The sequence below is a fragment of the Chenopodium album genome, chromosome 8 (genome assembly GCF_948465745.1).
Source record: "Chenopodium album chromosome 8, dcCheAlbu1.1, whole genome shotgun sequence".
Taxonomy (NCBI): Eukaryota; Viridiplantae; Streptophyta; class Magnoliopsida; order Caryophyllales; family Amaranthaceae; genus Chenopodium; species Chenopodium album.
In genome coordinates, this window is record NC_137841.1 from 5779060 (window position 1) to 5800551 (window position 21492).

Here is a 21492-nt window from a genome sequence, read left to right on the forward strand (position 1 = left end):
GGTACTTGTTTTAACATTGGCAAAGCTTTAACTTCTTAAGACATTTCATAATCTAGTCAAGGCTACAAACGTTGTACAAAGATGAGAATAGTGCTCTTCAAGATATAAGGCTATTGCACACCTGTAGTAGTCTGATGAATTTCAAAACAACTGCATGCTACAAGCACAGAGGTTTTTAACTTGCATACATATCAAGGAATGCGGACAAACACGAGAATATTAACTTAGCTATTGACCTATCAATTAGTAGTAGTTGCATTATGGCATCAGCAGAGAGTTCCATTTCAACAAGAATGGAAGGCAACAAAATCTGGCAGCTGATACAGAAAACTATCTAGAAAGAAAGGAGGCAACATAGAAGTGAACTCATTCCTAGACGCCAAAACTTTACAGTCATGTACACTTTACTCCTAGCTGAAATAACTTCTAATTCTGTACAAAATTCACCAGGCATAAAGTTATCAGAAACAACCCCATGACTCAATGCATGAGTGACACTAGCAATGCGCTTCCAAAGGGGAGCAGGAATGTAAGGAGAGCATTCAAAGCTAAATTCTTGGCTGAAAAACAGCTACTGATATCTAGTTATGTACACAAAATAAAGCAAGAATATTACCCATCAAAACAACCAACACTTATCAGGAGCTTGGTGGTAAAGGACTTGGAGGTGGGGGGCTTGCAGGCAAAGGGCTAGCAGGCGAGGGACTTGCAGCAGGTGAGGGATTACCTCCAGGACGAGGAGGCCTTCTGAAATACTTGGATGTGAAGGACTCGGCAACTGAAGGGTACTTTCCCTTAACATAAGTCTCCAAGCACTTGATGTATGAGAAGTCCACATTCTGTCCGTCTGTTGAAACCACATAAAAGCAACGGCTTTCTTGGAAGTTGCTATGCTTTTTAACCTGAATATAGCAACATGAAAAGATTTTAGAAATTATTTAGACTTCATAAATTACGTAACCCACAGAATTAAGTCAGGGTGGCTTAAATGGAGAGCGGCCACGGGAGTGTTATGCGACCGCAGCATTCCCCTACAGTTGAAGGGAAAATTCTACAGGACTGCCATAAGACCAGTGTTGCTCTATGGTACAGAATGTTGGGCTTCTAAGAAAGAGCATATTAAAAAGATGGAGGTTACGGAAATGCGCATGTTAAGGTGGATGTGTGGAAACACTTTAAGAGATAGAATCAGAAATGAGGTTATTCGCAAGAAAGTAGGTGTGGCAGACATTGTAGATAAATTAAGGGAAAATCGTCTGCGTTGGTTTGGACATGTAAGACGGAGACCCGTGGGTGCACCGGTGCGAAGAGTGGAAGAGTGGGATCATGGAGGGATTAAACGAGGAAGAGGGAGACCAAAAATGACTTGGTTGGAAGGAGTGAGGAAGGATATGAAGTGCATGGATTTACGTGAGGATGAAGTTTTGGATCGTAAGGGATGGAGGAGAAAGATTTATGTTGATGACTACACGGAATAATCATATTTGGTTCATGTTAGCCGACCCCACTTTTGGGATTAAGGCTTTGATTGATTGATTGAATAGCAAGAGCTACGTATAGAATACCGTAATAAAATCAACTCCAGCCCCAATTTTAGCCGCTTTATCAGGATGGTAGTTCAGCACATTGTCAATAACATACTTTTGATCATCAGGAGGAAGAGGTTCTCCATCATTACACCTACAAATTAATAATTGTAACACAATGCCAGTCAGTGAAAAAGGAAAGCTTAATAAATAAAGAAATGCTATCAGATTGATGTACAAAAATTTCCCGTTTGTGTAATTCTCACGGTCTCACCCAGCCCAGCACAAGATCCCCCCCCCCCCCCCCCCCAATTAAATAATTCCAACTACCTGCATAAATCATACAAACAGCCAGAAGAAACAAACCAAGTCCTGCACACCTACTCCTAGGTATTTTCAACTGATAAAACCAGAATTTATCATCAATAGTCCAGTTGTCAGTTTGTCACCATCAGAGTTTGCACCTTCCAGTACACCTCTGGTTTGTATCTGTGAACCCTGTACCATTCTTTCACACAGAAATGCAGATTTATACTTTGTTTCATTTTAGTTGACACATGTGCCAACACAGGATTTCAACTATCAATATATTCACTTATCGGCAGACAAAAAGCTAAATGAGTCCATTCTAGGTGAAATGCATCTAACAATATATTCACTTATCGACAGACAAAACTATCAATATATTCACTTATCGACAGAAAAAACTATCAATATATTCACTTATCGACAGACCCAAAAAAAAAAAAAATGATATTCAGAAAATGAAGTCACAAAAAACAAAAGAAAACAAATATCAAATCATCAATACTCCTAGGTGAAATGAATCTAACAAGACAGCATCACTTTTTTCAATAATCACTGAAGGAACAAGGTAATATATAGAGCCTATGTCAAAACTTTTCAACTAATAAGAAACGGACAACAATTATCATCCTTGCAAATTAAACTAAGAAATGCATCAATCAATTAAATACAGTAGAGAAAAGTTGTAGATATACCCAGACTGATGCATGATTCTTCGAATCGACTGCATAACCAATTCAACTTCAGATAGGACATCTTGCTCTTCAGCTGGAAATAAGTCCATTCTTTTTCTAGTAGCAGTTAGTGCCACACTTGCAGAATCATCATTTGGTCCCCTTGGAGGTCGATTCTGGTTAGGGTTATGATTTTGATTCTTCCTGCTTTTCCACTCACCAGTGTTTGAGGAGCCCCAGCCACGACCACCTTCAGGCCGTTTTTTATTCCATCCAGACCCTCCAGGCTGTCCCCAAGGTGATTGTGAATCATCAGAAGAATCCTTCTTCCAAGCTGAAGAATTTGGTTTCCCCCAAGAGTCTTGTTTCTCACTATCCTTTACAAAGTTGGTCTCTTCAGAACCCCAACCAGATGAATCCTCAGACTGCTTTGACTTATCAGAACCCCATTGATCAGAACTTAGTGCAGACTTCTTTAGGGTTGAATCACTAGGCTGTCCCCATGAAGATTGAGACTTACCCTCTCCTTTTTTGGCATCCCAGTTACTCAGACCATCTTCTGCAGAGGCCTTATCCAGTTTCCAGTCACCAACACTTTCAGCATTACTCTTTGGTTGTCCCCAAGAGGATTTTGCATTGTTTTCTTTCTTCTGAAAGTCCCAACTTCCAGACCCACAAGCCCCACTTTCCTTCTCTAACTTCCAGCTACCTGCAGCTTCATTGCTATTGTCCGACTGTCCCCAAGCAGATGCCTGTGGCCTGCCTTCCTTTTGAGATCCCCCAGAGCTGGAAACACCATTGGCTTTACTAGTGCCCCAGCCACCAGGACTTGTATTACCATTAACCTTGCCAGAACTCCACCCATCGGCACTACTTCCAATGTTCTTATCCTGTTGATAAACTTTATCAGATTTCTTTCTTCATAATAAGAATTATTAAAACAACACAAATTTATCTGCGTTAAATCTCCTAAATCATACTCCCCCCCATTACTATTGACACACTAGCACTTTTCACGCATGCCAAGGCATAAGTTTGACCATTAATATCTTTAATAGTGTATTAAGTAAAAATTATACGGTTGATATTATGAAAATATAAATTGAGACTACTCCAACAATATATTATACAACATTAAACAATTATATATAAGTAAAAGAAAATTAACTTAAAGCTAATAGGAGAATAGTACAAAAGGTCAAAGTGTGTCACAAAAAAACAAAAAAAAAGGTAGTACTGTAAAATGAGTACATGATAGATCAGCCATATAGGATTTACACCAAAAATTATGTTAGAAAAAAAGCTTTGATAACAGAGATATCATGCAGTATACAAAATAAAATCAATAGAAAAACAAAAATACAGGTATATAATTTAGGTTTAACTCTGCAAGATATAAAAGCAATTCAAATTTCAAGTGGTCTGTTGAACAAATGAGGAAAGTCCTTTACCTCTTTGCTATCATTACTGGTTGGGTCAACTTGCTGTCCCCAAGACTGAACATTGCTTCCTTTCTTATTGGAATCCCAGCTTCTACCGACTCCCTGCTGATTGATCTTTGAAGAACCCCATCCACCATCATTATTGTCGTCGTTCTTTTGCCAGGATGAATCTTTAGGCTGTCCCCAAGTCACTGCCTTGTTCTCTACTTTCTCAGATACCCCTTGGGAAACAGGGTGCTGGTTACCCTGACCAGAGCTCCAGCTACCAGACCCTTTATGACTTTTACCCCAGGGTTTTCCTTGTCTTGCACAATCTAGTTCATTTCCCCCTTTTTTCTCACCCTTACTAGCCCAGTCATTACTTCTTTCGAATCTGGTATCCTTTCCTCCAGTAGAATCCCAGCCTTTAGAACTTGAACGCTGATTCTGTTCATAATTCCAGCCACTTGTTCCTCCCAGGCTCCCAGAATCTCCTTGAGGATCATTTTTCTTCCACCCAACGCCATCAGTTTCTTTGGCTGGTTTACCCCAGGCTTTACAGGGCTCTTTAGAATTAGAATCATTCGCATCCCAACCATTTTCTTTAGATGAACTTTCAGGCTGTGGAAGATCCTTCTTTGGTCCCCAAGCTGACCAACCACCACCTTCTCCGGAGCCGGAAGCAAGATCTTTTTGGGAATCACTTTCCTTCCAGCCTGCATTTTCATCAGCCTCTTTGACTGCACCCCATGCAGATGAAGGTTGTTTTGGTTTCGACCCAGCCCAAGACTTTGAAGATTCCCAACCACCTGTTCTTGGTGAATCTTCTTGCTTGGACAGATCTTTCTTTGAACCCCAATTTGCCCAACCACCACCACCTGCCGAGACAGAGCCACAAACTTCCTTAAGATCATTCTTGATGCTAGTGTCATTAGGCTCTTTGACTGGTTGGCCCCAAGTAGGTGAAGGCTCCCCATGATTAGATCCACCCCAAATTTTTGATGCATCCAATTCATCAATCTTCGATAAATCTTCTGGCTGTGGCTGATTTTTCTTCGACCCCCACGAAGACCAACCATCAGACTTGGATGCATCTTCTGGCTGTGACTGACTTTTCTTTGATCCCCAAGAAGACCAACCACTGCATTCTGCTGAGCCAGAACCAGTATCAGTTTTGTTTGCATTCCATCCTATACCAGATGAAGGTATTGCATCCCAACTTGATCCACCTGCTCCAGGAATTTCAGAATCTAAACCCATTTCAATAGCGTCGTCAAAGACAGCCTTATTTTCCTGTTCAGGGGATAAAGCTGGTTCCATGTATACATCCGTGTCAAAGTTGTCAATATCTTCACCCAAACCCCCACTATCAACCTCTTCCTCATTTGCGCTACTCATCAGATGAAGGAAGTTGTAAACATCAGTTGGTTTGTCAGCCAATTCAATCTGTGGGATTTGAATAGTGATCAGCAAAGCAATTGGATGAAATAACAAACGGCGAATATAGATTTTCAAACACACGTGAATTATAAACAGGACACAATACCTCTTTTGTGTCCCAGAGGAGATCGAACTTGGCACCAGTACCAATAGCAACACGCTTACCCCACGAGCATGATCCTACAATGCTTGCCAGAGTATCCACATGACACTTCTCAGAAGCTCTTTCAAAACACTTGCGCGGTGTCTGGCCAAGGAGGAAAAAAACATACACGACACAATATATTAAATATCATTAAAAGATCACTGATAATAAATACTAGTTACTCTCATTCATTATATAGGCCACATAATATAGTTTTATATGTCATAAATTAATTTCATTCAAGGGAAAAAAATTCAGCATTAAACACAAATTTTCTAGATAATTCTCACTTCCTCGGATCAGCATTTGATGCAATGTTTATAAAAATTATCAAATAATCATAAACTTTTAAATATCCTGATTCAAAGGATCCTTTTCTGCCTCAGCTATGAACAGCAATCGCCTTATATGATGAACTTGAGGAGTATCAAGAACTAAAAATAAAATTAAATAAAGTGAAACTTCTTACATATAGAGTTGCCTCAGTGAAAGGAATTTGAACATTCAGTGTTCGGCATAAAGTCTTTATTCCACTTGTATTAAAGCCAACCAAATTCCCTGCGCAAGTCATACTACTGGCCAACAAAAGCAGATGCTCTTTGAGAACACCTTTTGTGACCATAGTTACAGATGTTGAAAGGCGCTGCAATTACCAGAAAACATACATTTAGCGAGTTGGTCAAACAAATTTTGATTTTTTTTAAGAAAACAGTAATACTTCCTCAGTTCTTTTATAACTTGCAACACTTCCCCATTCACCGCTTGAAAATGCATTGGTTCAATAGCTAATATCTTATATTACTACTAAAATTTTAAAAATTTAATTTATAATAATATTATGTTATGACAATAAAAGTGAGACACTGAGACGAATCAAACAAAGGAAGTAACAATAAAGCACCAGTGTTAATGAAGAGAATATAATTGCAAATACAAAAGTGATTGTCTACTAGTCGCAAATATTAGCAAATGTTATGCATGGAAAACCTAAGGTTAATGAAGAGAGAGAGAGAGAGAGAGAGAGAGAGAGAGAGACTTAGGTATCTCCACAATCAGATATATCTTCAAATAAATTTGTGCAAAATCAGAAGCTTTTAGATAATAAGTAGAGTCGCCGCCTCAGGAAATTGAACACCAGTCTCAGATCATTTTAACAATTAAGAACCATGCAGCAACATCTAATTACCTAAAGTTGTGCCGATGCATAGATAGATAGAGTTCACATCGGTGTGAACCCAAAAAGGAGAGGTTCACCCCAAACATTATATTGGCAAAGAAAAGAAGAATTATATAGACTATTTCCACAAACCACAAAATTAGATAAAATTTGGTAAGTTTATCCTAAGAATGAAAATTAATAATTACTACATCAACTCAGAGCATTGTCAACAAGGAATATATATAAATAACCTAATGATAACTAATACACAGGTTGAATCCACACGCATACAGAGTCAAAGTTACTAAGCATTACTAAGCATGACGATGAACACAACAATGCTAGGTGATACAAAACAGGCTGAAAATTTGTTGACCAAGGGGATAAAAAAAACACAGCACCTGCTTCCAACAAGATGATAAACCAAAGAGCAAAAGGCACATATCTAAATGCAAATCCAGCCAAAACCAAAACAACCAGCGCACAATACAATCTCATAGCCAAAAAACATGATATAAAAAGCTGAATTCTAATCTCAAGGGATCTTTGAAGCAGGAGACAATAGTAATACGGAGCAGCACTCATTTTCCCTTCTACTTCAAAGAAGCATGTCAAGTCACAGGGCCCTTATACAAACCTCAAAGATGTTGGTAGTAACCGACACACTAAGCTTCAATGAATCAAGACACGATTTTTAATCAAATCAAATGGGTATCTAAATTACAAAAGAAAAAATTTTTAAAATCACCTGGAGCAAGACGCAGTCTATATCACACCAATATATAAAAGATGTTTAGAGGATGGAAATAAAGCAATACAAGCAAGTAGTGATGGATAATCAGTTGAAATGTACCTGCACTGCCTGATCAAAGGCGCAGGATATTCCAAATAGATCCTGGATTTGCTTTATTGCGTATGGAATAGAGCGCCTTGTATCAATCAGATGAAATACAGGTAGACAACAATCCAGTACAATCCTCCACGCATCACCACTTTGCCTGACAGCTGTCTTCTCCAGAGCCACCTCCACAGCTAATTCACCCTTTGTACTGCTACAGGGACTCTGTACCCAAGTTGTAGTGCCTGGACTAATCCAGGTAATATTGACAGTGGAAATTCGAGGATCACCTGCAAAACAAAACAAAACAAATTTCAAGATTTACTAAATTCATCCGATCTTCAGGAGAAAATTTAACAGAAAGAACACATATAGCAGCCTCCACTCAGTGCAGAAGCAGTATCCTAATTCAGATTTCCATGCAACAATGTTCTGATTCTCTTAGAAGGGAAAATTTCATTAGAATTATTGATAAGAAAGTACATCAGAATAGGACAAGTCTTCCATAATAATGCAAAAAGGAACTCCATACCATCAAAACCCTCTCTTTCAACTCATCCCAAACCAAGTTTAAAAACCTTGCAAAGAAAAGAAAAGAAGACTAAAGATTCCACATCTTTCAACTCCTTAATTTCACCCAAAACCAAGGAACCAATTAAACCAGGTATCATTTACACAAACATAATCAGTGTAATGTTACATTACAACCTCATTTGCATCCTAACACTCAGTAAAATTATAACTGTTATCCTATGCATAAAACCTACATCCTTTTATCACAAATTCGGTGCCAGCACCATTTACAGTAAAAACAAAGTTTCCACTCTTCTAAATGATTTCACTCCCTAAATCAGTCTTAACTCATTAAGCTAGTAATTTCCACTATAACCATCTTAAAATAAAGGTCAAAACTCAAAACTGCATGGGTAATCCATACACATGTTGGACAAGTGAGTACCTATTGCAGACAAAGTAATCAATCCATATTTCATATTTACAGAGTGTTGTGAGCTTTACATAACAGAGGGAATCATAACTAGTAAAAGTAAAAAAATATTCCATAAAGTTGCAGCTGAAAATCAGAAGATGCATGAAACCAATTAAGTGTTAAAGCAAGAATATATCTCCTTATTCCCAAACTATCATTCTTCTAGAAGCTTACAGTCCTGTTCTTGACCAATAAACTTACTAGCATCACCTACACAGATACACACATCTTACACAGCACAACTTATCGCTAAAAAACACAGTTTCTAAGATACAGATTAAACTCCCCGCAATTGAGCGACAAAACCATTGCTATTACAGCATACTTAAGCTAACATGCTTTGAAACGGAAATGACATCCACTGCAGTACAAAAGTTAAACATGGGGGCAAAACATTCATACCACAAGAAAGCAACTCAGTACAAATAGAATTTATCAAGCAAATTCTGAAAATTTCCCAAAATTAAGTAAAAAGAACCTTTAATAATTGTATCCAATAGAACTGGGCAGATCATATCAGCCATGATATGTTTTGTTCTTTCCAAATCAGAGTCAGGCATGTCTTGCCAATAGAATTTCAAACATGGCATGTCAGTCCATTTGCTATCAGAATGGTTGAAAAAGCAACATTCACTGCCATCAGAGAAGAAAGAGACATTCAGAAATCAGAGCTATCAGAAGCATTCGCAGTCATCCATAGCATAAGCAGGGATCATAATTGACACAGCTATTATGCCTCAAAATTATTATGCACTGTTTAATCCACGAAATTATGTATAAATAACTATCATCAAATTATCACCATCAGAACAATCAGATACTACACTACAAAAAAACAACAAGAAACATGTCATGAACCTACCTGACAGACAAAAGTATCCTCTTAAAATGATAACTATATTTCTTCTTCTTACGTAACATGTTTACTTGTTCTTCACATTTTTGTAAAATGTCACGCATACCAATGCCCGATGACTTTAGCAAGCCCTACACAACATAAAACTTGTCACATAATTGAAACCTTTCTACAAGGAAAACTAATGTTTACAAAGTCAATAAGATATAAGAGGGTAAAAAGTCTACAAACCACATTGAGATGAATATGACCAACAAGTCCTGTGTCCATTTCACAACTTTCAGGTTCAAGCTTTGGCCGCTTGTACCTGTATGGAGCGATCCCATAAGCATTCAAGCAGCATAAAAACAGATAAAATATATATGGAATGTAAAGCATCTATTGCAACTGTAAAGAACAAACATTCACCAACATAGCATCACTCATTTGAATATACTAAAAAGACTTGGATCACACAATAAATCAACATTTTAATTTTGTAAGCACATCTGTACGACTGTACATGAATGATTGACAATTTGAATCAAACATAATTAGTTAAGAAAATTACTTATGGACCAAGGGAAAAAGTACTGAAGAGATATGGCAACATAAATTTCTCAACAAGGCATAACAACAACACCATATAGAATTCTTATACCCAAAAAAAGGTGGTAAAAGAAACTTACTCAATTGATAGCTCAATTGCAGCATCTCTGAGGCTAACCTTTTTCAAATGATTTTTTACCAGGCATGATGCATTTTCTTGACAATACTTCCTACCACAACAACAATCATTCAGATATAATATAACCCGCCGATCATTATTATCATTCCTGAAATTCGCACGGCAGAACAATATTTCCTGGTACAAGTAAGATGAATCAGCAGCTAACAAACAAGGAATAAGAATTCAAATAGAAATTCATCAAGTAAACATACACCATAAGCTAGATTAACAATTTAAAGTCAATATGTTCTTGTTAGTAATAACTAAACAGACAATGAAAGAATACCTTCATCATATCCCAAGAAGAATTACTATTGGGAGAAGAGTCCAGAACAGCCTTGTAAGCAGGATTTGACATGGCAGTTGCTGCCAAAACTCCAACAGGCTCTCCAGCAGGAAACAAACTCTGGGATGCCATCCCACCAATCCCATATTCAAATTGAATGACAGAGTTACTGCTGATATTTCTAACGGTGCCATCATAGCAAATGACAACATCTCTAAGAACTGCCATCAAATTCTTAAACAGTGTTCCAGGCTCAGCCAGTCCTTTTGATGAACGGACAATTACCTCCCTGGTAGCAATAGAGTGAACTATCTCTTCATAAGGATCCAGGCCATGGAAGAAACAACTTGTTACAAATCCAAACTCCTCTGAAGGATGCGAAGTTGCATATGGATACTTTTGTTGAAAGAGACTAGCCACTTCCTCCACCAGTCCACTAGAATAAAACTTCCTTCTATCAGAAAGCTGCAGTCCCAAAAACCCAATTTGCTGAACAATTTTATCAATTGCAGAGTCACTCCTAGAATCAATCAGATTTCCAAGTGCTGAAGATATAAGAATAAAATTTCCAACTGGGGATTTGAGCTCCCGAATATGATTTTCAAATTGCAGCTGCACTAGTTCATTGAAGGATGATCTTAGCTGCATTAACAGGGGTGAAAGATCTTGTAAATTCCTTTGAATATTTTGCAACTCGGATTTGGGGAAAAAAAAATCATGCAGCCCCACACTAAAACCCTCAGAAAACAAATTTTCCATCAAAAGGGGTTGCAAAGAGTCAAAAAAGTTCAAAGCATCTTTTGGGCTTTTGTTAAAGAACAATGACGTGAGAACGTCACTAATGACTGATGCCACAATATCCCGATTGAAGTCTAACTTTAATACTTCACTGTCATGTATCAACAGTCTATCGCCATGACATTCAAAGTGGGTTGGTAAAGCCGTCTGCAAAACTTGCTGAGCAGTCCAGAGAGGACCAGAAGAATATGCTTTCTCTTTTTTCGAAACTGAAGGACATGCTTTCCACAGTGCAGGAGATGGCAAAAGATTAGAGGCATACATAGCCAATTGGTTAGCCGATGATCTGTCAAGAAAATGAACCTTAAACATAGTCTTTAAAGACAACAGAGAATCAGTAGATAGCTGCAAGTTCAGATTTCCATTATGTGAACTCAGCAACTGTTTCTCAACAGAAAACAGCTCCAAAACTTCAGCCCTAGCAGAAAGCGACTGGGGATAAAATAAGTGAACACAGTCCCCATCAAAATCTGCAGCCAGAGGACCACACATAAGAGGGTTAATTTTGACCACATGATCTTCATGAATGTACACACGCAATGCTTGAAGAGAATGCTTATGTGTAGTAGGAGGTCGATTAATGAAAACTATATCCCCATCCATAATCCTCCTATGAACAACTTGGCCAAGTCTTAGAAACGTATGCCCCTTAGAACCCTCCCTCAACGAATATGTTGACAACCCATCCCTAAAGGTGAGACACAAGTTGTTATCTACCAGATTTTGAAGGTACTGTATATTATGCACGTTCACTCTCTCTTCAAATGTCATTTTTTGGGCAATCTCACAGGGCACACCAACTTCATTTACAGCCCTGTAAGCATCACCGGTGATGACAGACCTTGAAGAGAAACCAGACCCTTTGCTTATGAACAAGGTTTTCATTTTGTCGACCCAAGCTTTTGAAGTGTTGTTGCCTTCTTTGCTTACCCCATACCGGTTGTCACCATCACGAGCAGCCTGCCAAAAAAAATTACTGCCTGTTAATAAGTAAATCTGTACGCTCCCAATAATAATTAGCTCATGCAATTGCATTTTTACATCTAAGTAAAACTATGGGCATTACAAGTTATACCTTCCCAGTGCCTCTGACTTGGAGATACTGTGAAACAGCAACTTGCAAATCGTTGGCTTCAACTTCATGCGACTCGAAATTGGGTTCACCAGATCGAGAGCTCCTTATAACCTCGATTTGCCTGAGAACTTTCTTCATCATCGCTGAGCAAAGATCCTAAAACATCACAAGGCAATAATTATAACAGGTTTAAGTATTGAAATGTCAAACATACAAATATAGCACAACTCACCGATGACATAACACTGACTCCATCTGATACATCTGGAACAGATAAGCAGTTAGGAGGAACAGGTACATAGCGCAAAATGTACCCCTCTTGCGGGATGTATCCTTTCTTTGCAAGCTTTCTTCTTGTATCTTCAGGTAATTTTTTCAACATCGCTAGAACCTGATTAGTTGTGAGTAGATGGATGAGCAAATATAACTAAACTCCAGGATGCACGTCAATGGATAAGTTCGGGGAAGGGGGGCACACTTAGATAATCAAGATATACATAAGATAATTTTAAACTCTATTTTGATTATTATTTGATTAGAAAAATTTAAAGAGGGAAAGAGTGTTGGTACATAAGAAAGAATAACATAAAACACAATAAAAAAAATATTGATGGGTACTAACAGATTTACTGAAACTCAGTCAACCAACCGTCAATTATGATTACATTATTGCAATACTGGAACCAACATACATATGAACTGACAAAGATCATAAGCTTCGAGGACATCAACACTTAACACAGAATACTTTTGATGTCATTGAAAGTAAATAACAAAGCAAACAGCACAGTTACATCTGTAACCCAAATCTTTTGAGAAAGTTCCAAAGACAGCAAAAAATCATGGGAATCAAACCTCAGAAGGAAGCAGCGTCCTAGCACAACCATCCCCATATCTGTAACCATATCTTTCAAGAAAGTTCCAGCCATCTTGCACTCTTGATCTGGTTGGTATTCTCAGCTCAAGGAAAACAGCCCCATCACTGTTCTTGATATCTTTTATCGATACACTGCAGGCTTCCTAAGAAAAAATCGAACCACAATGAAGTAAATACAAACAAAAAACAGCATATATAAAACTTTAAAAATACACACACACACACACACAAAACAAAAACACATGGTAAATACACAGTTTTCTCCACACACCGTTCTGAAGAGTCCAAATAAACAAAGCTTAAAATGGCAGGTCCAGATATAGCATACAGCAGGGTAAATTTTAATTAAAAATGAACTTACAAGTTACAACTAGAATGTAGTCAAGAAAATTTGTACACTTGAGACTTTATCCTACACACTAGAGTTGAAGTCAGGAAAATTTGTTCACTTGCGACTTTTTTCCTATGGTGCCTATTTTCTCATAAATTGGACCGTGATATGTAATTAAACAATAATGAACATAAGCTCAATAGTTTTACGCATTAATTAATATCTGCATTCATTTTGTAATAAAAGACAGTAAAATAATTTAATGACCTATAAGTATTCAAGAAAGCAAAAGTTTATATAAGACTCTTAGGGGGTGTTTGGTTCATCAAGTTGGAATGAATTGGTATGGAATCTCATACTAAAGAGGTATGGATTCTAAAACTCATACTAATCTAATGTTGTTTGGTTTTATCGTTGGAATGGATTATATCCTTCATAAATAGAATGGATTGTGAATCTTAAAGGGAGGGGTGGGTATCTGATTCCATGGGTAGGGGGGGGGGGGGGGGGGGGGGGTGGGGGTTAGAACCCCTTGGGTATCAGATTCCATAACTAAAAACCTCAACCAAACAAAAAATTAGATAGAATGGATTCTAACTCCATTCTAACCCATTCCAAATGATCCAAACGACCCCTTAAAAGTTTCTAACTCACAATTGTTATCTAAATTAGTATTAAAAAAAATGTCTTGTTACAAAATTCATGAGAAACATAGCCAAAGCATTTACCCCTCTGATTTCTTATTGCAGACTCTTGTTTCTAGGAGAGTTTAGTGGGTGTGAGAAAATGGACTAGGAAAGAAAGTGTATGTATAAAAAGTAGATGGTTGTATATAAGTTGAATGTATGGTGAAAAATAAGGTGTGAATATTGTAGGATAAGGGGGTAAGTAGAAAAAAAGTGTAAATATTGTAGAATAAGGGTATAGAAAAGTTGGACAATATGAATAAATAACACAGCCAGCACAGGAACCCCCTTCCTTCAACATGAATTTGCCACTGCAACAGTAACTATGAACTTAATCACTTCCCTTCAGAAGTCATGACTCCCACAACTGACCATCTTAAGTCTTAACTCAGAAAGACATTGATAACAAAAAAGGGTCCCTTTCAAACTACAACACCAACACTTATTGTTTTCGAGCTGACCATAAAGGTTCATTAATTATAGGTGAATTGTAAATACGAAGTAATATTCTATTTTACTTCTACATTAGAATGTACAATACATAAATGCACTCTGTTCAAAGCTACCCTAACTAAATATGTTCAATACATTGATCCTAAAGCCCACGCGGGGGCAGAGGGGGGGGGGGGGGGTACCAGCAATCCAGCACTAGCTTCAAAAAGTTATCATCCAATTTGTTTATATTTCAGATTTTAAAGATAACATATAGAGCATAAGTTGTAAGTTTGTCACACAATTTTTAAAAAAACAAGATATATATACAGAACGTGAATACTTACATCACAACATGCAGACAATAATTTCTCCGCAACACCATTGTTCTTCACTGGGAACTGGAAAGATATACAACAAGCAAACAAATGAAAGATCAAAGAGGATTGAGCCTATCCATACAATGCAAAATATAACATGCAACGCAAGAGCTTAAGCCAAAGTTAAATAACATTGTAGCAGTTTATAATTGGAACAAGCAAAAATGTTCGAAATGAAGACTCAAATCATTTTGAAAATTGGCGGCAAAAAATTAAAATTTACATAGCCAAAAACACAACAATACAATATCACAGTATCGGGAAATTGAACAAAGGCAGAAACTGATTATGGACTATTACGTACATACGCAGAAGCCGAATCTTAATTTACTATGGAAAATATAGTTAACTACGTACGGCATTACAATTCCCTATTAATTGGTTGTTCAATTGAGCTCCAAATATATGTGAAGTATAAATTCCACGAAGAAATTCGATGAACTGTTTGGTTGGAATTGGCATAGGAACTTCTGTTACAATTCACACATATTGGCAGACGCTGCTTACCTAGCTCCCTTAGGAAAGTAGACCTTCCCCCAAGACTGCAGAAGACTTCTTATGATCACCCAAACTATTATACACACATCACGGAAAGGATAGCTCCAAAGAAATTGCCAATTCATAGTAATTGCAACTTTCTATCTGTAACCAAACAGCTACTTATTACTCTTACATATACTTCCTTTGCTTTTTTTTTTTTACTAGCAACGTTTCTTATTTTCACGTTTGCAGATGCATAACTTCAAACATTTATAACTTTAATTATACATTTGAAAAGATTACACTTCCTCTGTTCTTTTTAGTTGCATTACTTTCCTAAAATGGAAGTTTCAAATTAGTTGCATCACTTTCCTTTTTAGTTAATAAACTCTTTCTATCTCACTCTTAATCACATCGATCCATTTATTTATTCTCTCTCTCTCATCTCCAAAATTGCCTAGGAGTCCGCGATTTGCAAAGAATCTAAAAAAACGGAGGAAGTAATAGATTTTAATAAAGCAGACATTGAAATCAATCTAACAAGATCACAAAATTTTTCATTGAAATCAATCTAACAAGTAAAAATCACAAAATTCAATTTAAGTTGAGTATGTGAATAGTAAGCACTATTGAAATGTTGTGGGTAATTAAAAACAAAGGAATTATTGCCACCAATCTAGTACCTATATCACCTTATATGTGTGTAACCTTACACTTATTTAGGAATCTAGGACTATCAATAATGTGAAGTATTGCAGCATCAAGAAATGATATCTATCAAATGAAACCATGATATTATGTAAAGAACTGAATATAATGTCAGATCAAAATAAAAAGTGAAAGAAAGCATTTAATGAAGAAATAGCAGCCCACAAGCCCACTCCATCCACAAATGCTTTAACTTATTCAAAATACTATTAACTAAAAAGAGTAAGAAAATTCTAACAGGGGTAATGGTATGAAAGTAAGACAGTGAAATAAAATCTATTTAACAAAAAGACAGTGATGAGTGATGTCATTAACAATATTATAATCATTACTCCAGCAGTGTCCAGCATTTTTTATCAGAATAAAAGTACTTTTGCAACAACACTGATCTACAAAACATTTACTTCAATTATTTCAACTCCATACCTTTTCTTCAAAAAAAAAAAAAACAAACAAAAAAACTTCATACCTTATTTGACTTCATCTTTAAACACTTGAGGCACACTAAGCTCAACAGACGTTTTAATTCGCTGACATGAGATGGGTGGTAGATAGGTATTGGTAACTCAATATAGCCGAAGTGACCTGAAAATAAGGTATTGATAATAAGTAACCACCTTATATCTTTGAGATGTGACAGACAATGAAAAACCAAACCAGATAGGATACTGATGTAGCTAAACTGATTTAAAAGAAGGGAAATCAGCCACCACACTTTGCTCATCTTCCTTCATTTTTGTTTTAACCACAAAGAAAAATCAAGTATAGTATAAAAGAGGGCAAAGTGAACAATGAGGTAAAAATAGAATACAGTAATTTAGTGAAGAAGTAAACATTCTAACTTCTAAGACAAATCTTGATGACTGAAATGATGAATCCTTAATAGGCATTAGTTTAGTAACCCATTACTCACCGGCACATAGATTTGTAAGTGGGGTTTGTTGGAGAATTAAACATTATAGAAAAGTAGTAGGGTAAAAACTAAAGGATATGAGCGGAGAAAATTAATTTTTAAAAATATAATTAAATAAGAGAAGATTTCCAAAATAATAAGTGATGCACTACAAAAATGACCAATTTAGAGAAGTGATGCACTTAAAAAAACATAGGGAGTATTTCAATTAAAGGCTAAAGTGGGAAGTACATTATAGTTTACAAAAGCTTGGCCATGATTACACTAGTAAATTAATAAAATGATAAATACAAAGAGGATCCTTAAGGCTTCAATGCTGTTATAAAACAGAAAAGTGTTTTTTATGCTGCAGGTGCCTTTCATCAAGTTGCTATGATTTAGCTTTACAAGTATATAATTTAATCGGTATGTTGGCCACTAATTTAATTGTTTTTGTTATTTCTCATGTTAAACGAGTAGGCAATTCAATAGCCCATCTAGTAGCAAGATGGGATACCAATGATAGTTCCGAACTAGTATGTATGAACTCTTTCCCCCAAAGTCTCATGACTTTGGCGGAGCTTGATTTGCAATGATAAACCTACTAACTTGTTTCCCTCACACACACACACACACACACACACACACAAAACACCCTTCTATATAGGAGAGCATATCAGTCGCACTAAATATTGATAGCCGGGCAAGGTCATTCACAGCAGCATGCCTTCAAGCAACCACTATTCAGTTGTACACGATAAGAGACATTCTGCTTCCATCAAATTTTTATTTTTAACAAAAGAGGATATGTTTTACCTTCACACTTTCCGGGTTCTGCAGTACCACAAGACTCGCATTTACCCATTTCCAAAGGTAAGCCTAGAAAAGGATTTGCCAACTGACTAGCATGACTAATTGGACAATCGCTGATGGAAGACGTTCGCTGCAAGGTGAAAAGGGGGAAAAACCTCATTATGCATTACATATAATAGATCAACTACATATAGATTTGGGCAACAATATGTCATCCTTCAAAGAAATTCAATACCATCTTCCGGAAATTAGCCACAACTAGCATTTTTAAAAACTCCAAGGCATCTGAGATACTCTTACAGAATAATAACTAACTCATAAATATTTAGAAGCAAAGAAGAGAATATGAACTGAAATTATTAGCCAAGTCATAATCAGAGAAACATGGGAGAAGCAACAGCCACCATCAAACAGGATGGCTGAAATAGGACATGATGATGAGGGAGGGAGGAATTGGAGCACTGCACACGTCATAATAAAACAGCAATTCAACGACAAACAAATGAGAAAGAACACACACAAAAAAAGTTGTAAAGTGCCACTCTCCATACTATAGTAGTAGCATCATTTTTCTTCCTTGCTTGAAGTGAAAATCGTACTCCCTACGTCACAAATTATCTTTTCCTTATGGGGTGTGAGAGGATGTCCACAAATAATCTTATTGTAACTTAATACTATGTATGAAAATTTAACTCATTTATCCATGCATCTGACCCCATCAGTAACTTCTTTCTCAAACTCTAAAACTCCAAACTCAATGTCATGTAGGTCCTTTTACCCACTAACTATCTTCCAATCAATTTATTTATTCTAAGACCCCATATTCACCAAAACATCTACTCACCCTTCTAATTCCCTTATTAAGTGTGTCCAACGCTAACAAAAAGATTTTATTGGAGGACAAAGGGAGTACTACTCTCTAAAATATTCAACAGGGGTGGAAGGGAGAGAAAAGCATACGATTAGTCGGTTAGTGGAAATTTTCGCTTTATTCAATCTCTACTAGGTGACCCCAGACATTGACCCCTCTCCCTTATTGGTGTAACTCATAAAATATCAAGCAACTCTTATTCTTTACCTGGAAAGAAAGCTTAATTTAACTTCAACAACCTACAAGTATCTTTATTTAATAGAAGACAGATATATGATTGGATCCATAGTTAATATACTTGTACCATTAGTCCATTAGTACTCAAGAAAAAAACAAAAATTATGATGTGTAGCAAATTATAACCAGAAAAACAAGAAGCTGTAGTTGTCCATCTCTTGCACAACCACCATGTACAAATCATATAATGTCCGGATATATGTACACTTCCATGCCAATTGACCAAACTATATTACACTCTTTACGCTTCAAAAGAAAGGACTCCCACCGATTATTTTTCGGCACTAGGATGTACCTTTGCTTTTGTAGAGGCTTCATTTCAGCAGGAACAAAAAAAGATTTCCATTTTACAAATCACAACCTAAAGAAGCTAGACAGCAGGATATGCCCAAACTAAGAAGCTAATACAGAACAGCGATAGTACTTTATAAAACCACAAGTGAGCAATGAAAATAAATACAAGATTAATTGATATATACGAAGTATACAAGCTGACCAAACTAACTAGCAGCATTGCAATATCATGACGCACATAAAGCATGAGACAGAAAAATTGAGCTGCCTACTCACAATTTCATGATCGCTTGCAAGGCCGAACTTAATTCCAATCAACTCCCCATCAGGAACAGTTGAAGCCTCGCTTTCCTCCATTTTTGAAAGAACAAGAAATTTGATTCAACTTATGGTGGCATACAAGAGAAAAGCACTCCTGTGGAAGAACATCGACACATACAATAATGAGTGAGCACATGTGATTATATCACAAGTTCATAACAGATTAACAGCAGCATCTTTGAAAACAAGGTATTCCTAAACTATGTGAGCTTTTTTCAGTTCTCTCAAAACAATAAAAAAAAAATTATTATATATATAAAGAACCATGTTCGTTAGACAAAATTACAAACTACTAATTAAACTAACAATTGATGTATGAAGATTCTCCTCAACACAGAGAATGGATTAATCAAAAAACAAGCACATTGATGTAACCTAAGTTGCTCATCACTCTTCATTGCCCTCATGTGGCAATGCCGAATAATCGACATGGGTAAAGAATATGCCATTAGAGGACTTCATTTCGGACTAAGATCATACAAAATTTCATGAAATGGTCCTGTCTAATACTTCAAGCCGGGTCAAAGTGACATACACAGTATAACCTCATCCTAAGCCCAAAATACTACTCCGTACAAGACAAGGTGATTTCTACAGCCAGGATTATTTCAACCAGTCAACAGATAGGCCAAGAAAACAAAATCTCCCATCTTAGGAAACACAACCAATAATGAGACTATCAACAAATCAATTCTCTTAGCTCCGGCTCCACTTCGCCAGAAATCGACTCACGAAAACGGCCAAGCTAATCATTATTTACTCAAGACTAAGCGCTAAAAAAGATAAATCACAAGAAACAAATACCCAGAATAACTAGGGCAACCCACATTTACCTCTATGTACAACTATTATTCCTCCATACAACCAAATTGCCAAATTTTTACCAAAAGGGCACACAAAGATACAAAGAAAAAAAGGAAAAAAAATCCCATTTAAAATTTCCAACTACAGTGCAGTGGCTCATTAACATCGCCATTAAAGCTATTTAATCAACTTTTCCAGAAAAGAACAAAACAAAAATAGAACATTTTCTTCTAAAATCACATAAAAATACGAAATTTTTTTACCCAAAAATACAAAATTATGATAACATTGTTTGTAGAAATTTCCCGACAAAATACACTAAAAATTGAATATAAATACACATGCAAAATCACAATCAAAAACATAAATTTCAGTAAAACACAAACAAACGCAGATGATCCCACACTACTGAGAAATTCCACAAGAAAAACCCAAAATGTAACACTAAAATGAGTGAAAAAATCAAACACCAAAAAATTCAAAAATTAAGAAAAAATCAAACGACTTACCAAAATCAGAACACAGTGCTGATTATCCGAGTCCAAGAACAAATTAATTTAGCCAAATGAGAGAGTAAAACCCTAAAATTACCCCCAAAAAACCCCCAAATTCACGAATTTCGGAAGCGAATTTCGGAGGAGAGAGAGTGAAGACGAAGGAGGAGAGAGAAATGGGGGGTTTAAGCTTTTGGTTGTACATGCAGTGAAACCAAATAGTGTGAGTCGTTGAGGTAAAAAAAAAATAATTAAAAATAAAAAATGGGTTTTATGAAATGACTATTTTACCCTTATACCCATTTCCTCTTTTCTCAATCAGTAGTACTGCACAAACTATTTGTGTGGGGTCCACATATTCACAGTCTGTTGCTGAATGGTGTACTAAATTTTTTTGACTTATGAAATTACCAAAATGGGTTTGAGGAATTGAGGAGAGTTAAAGGGGTATTTTTGGAATTTGAAGGGAGTTAAAGGGGTATGTGCCACTTTGATAAAAAGCCAAAAAAGGGTGAAAAGGAAAAAATAATTTTTTGAAAAGTTTGGCTCAAATTCTAAATATTGGCGAAGTGTTTAAGGTATCCCGCCTGAATTTTGCCATTTTACCAAGGTTGTGGGACTTGTAGAGGGTTGTGTTATGCAATCATTATC

At 36.5% G+C, this 21492-nt stretch overlaps 1 protein-coding gene across 1 annotated transcript; it reads right to left on the reverse strand.

Moving 5' to 3' along the window:
* Positions 1 to 335: 335 nt before the first annotated feature.
* LOC145641665 (DNA-directed RNA polymerase V subunit 1-like) lies at positions 336 to 21126 on the reverse strand. The gene is made up of 20 exons (XM_081692566.1): positions 20857 to 21126; positions 19499 to 19637; positions 17824 to 17950; positions 16585 to 16700; positions 14895 to 14948; positions 13077 to 13241; positions 12454 to 12612; positions 12222 to 12377; positions 10349 to 12106; positions 10022 to 10197; positions 9585 to 9660; positions 9360 to 9484; positions 8976 to 9130; positions 7525 to 7799; positions 5982 to 6155; positions 5474 to 5614; positions 3958 to 5373; positions 2528 to 3396; positions 1566 to 1680; positions 336 to 902 (listed from the first exon to the last, which is right to left on the reverse strand). Exons 2-20 carry the CDS (start codon positions 19577 to 19579, stop codon positions 639 to 641), a joined length of 6402 nt encoding a protein of 2133 aa, XP_081548692.1. The 5' UTR covers positions 19580 to 19637; positions 20857 to 21126; the 3' UTR covers positions 336 to 638.
* Positions 21127 to 21492: the final 366 nt, after the last annotated feature.

Coding starts and splice junctions, on each gene's coding strand:
- LOC145641665 (XM_081692566.1), bottom strand. CDS start 19,579: ATGGAGGAAAGCGAGGCTTCAACTGTTCCTGATGGGGAGTTGATTGGA. Junction 17,951..19,498: donor TTGCAAGCGATCATGAAATT/GTGAGTAGGCAG, acceptor TTCACCTTGCAG/CGAACGTCTTCCATCAGCGA. Junction 9,661..10,021: donor GCAATTGAGCTATCAATTGA/GTAAGTTTCTTT, acceptor CGCTCCATACAG/GTACAAGCGGCCAAAGCTTG.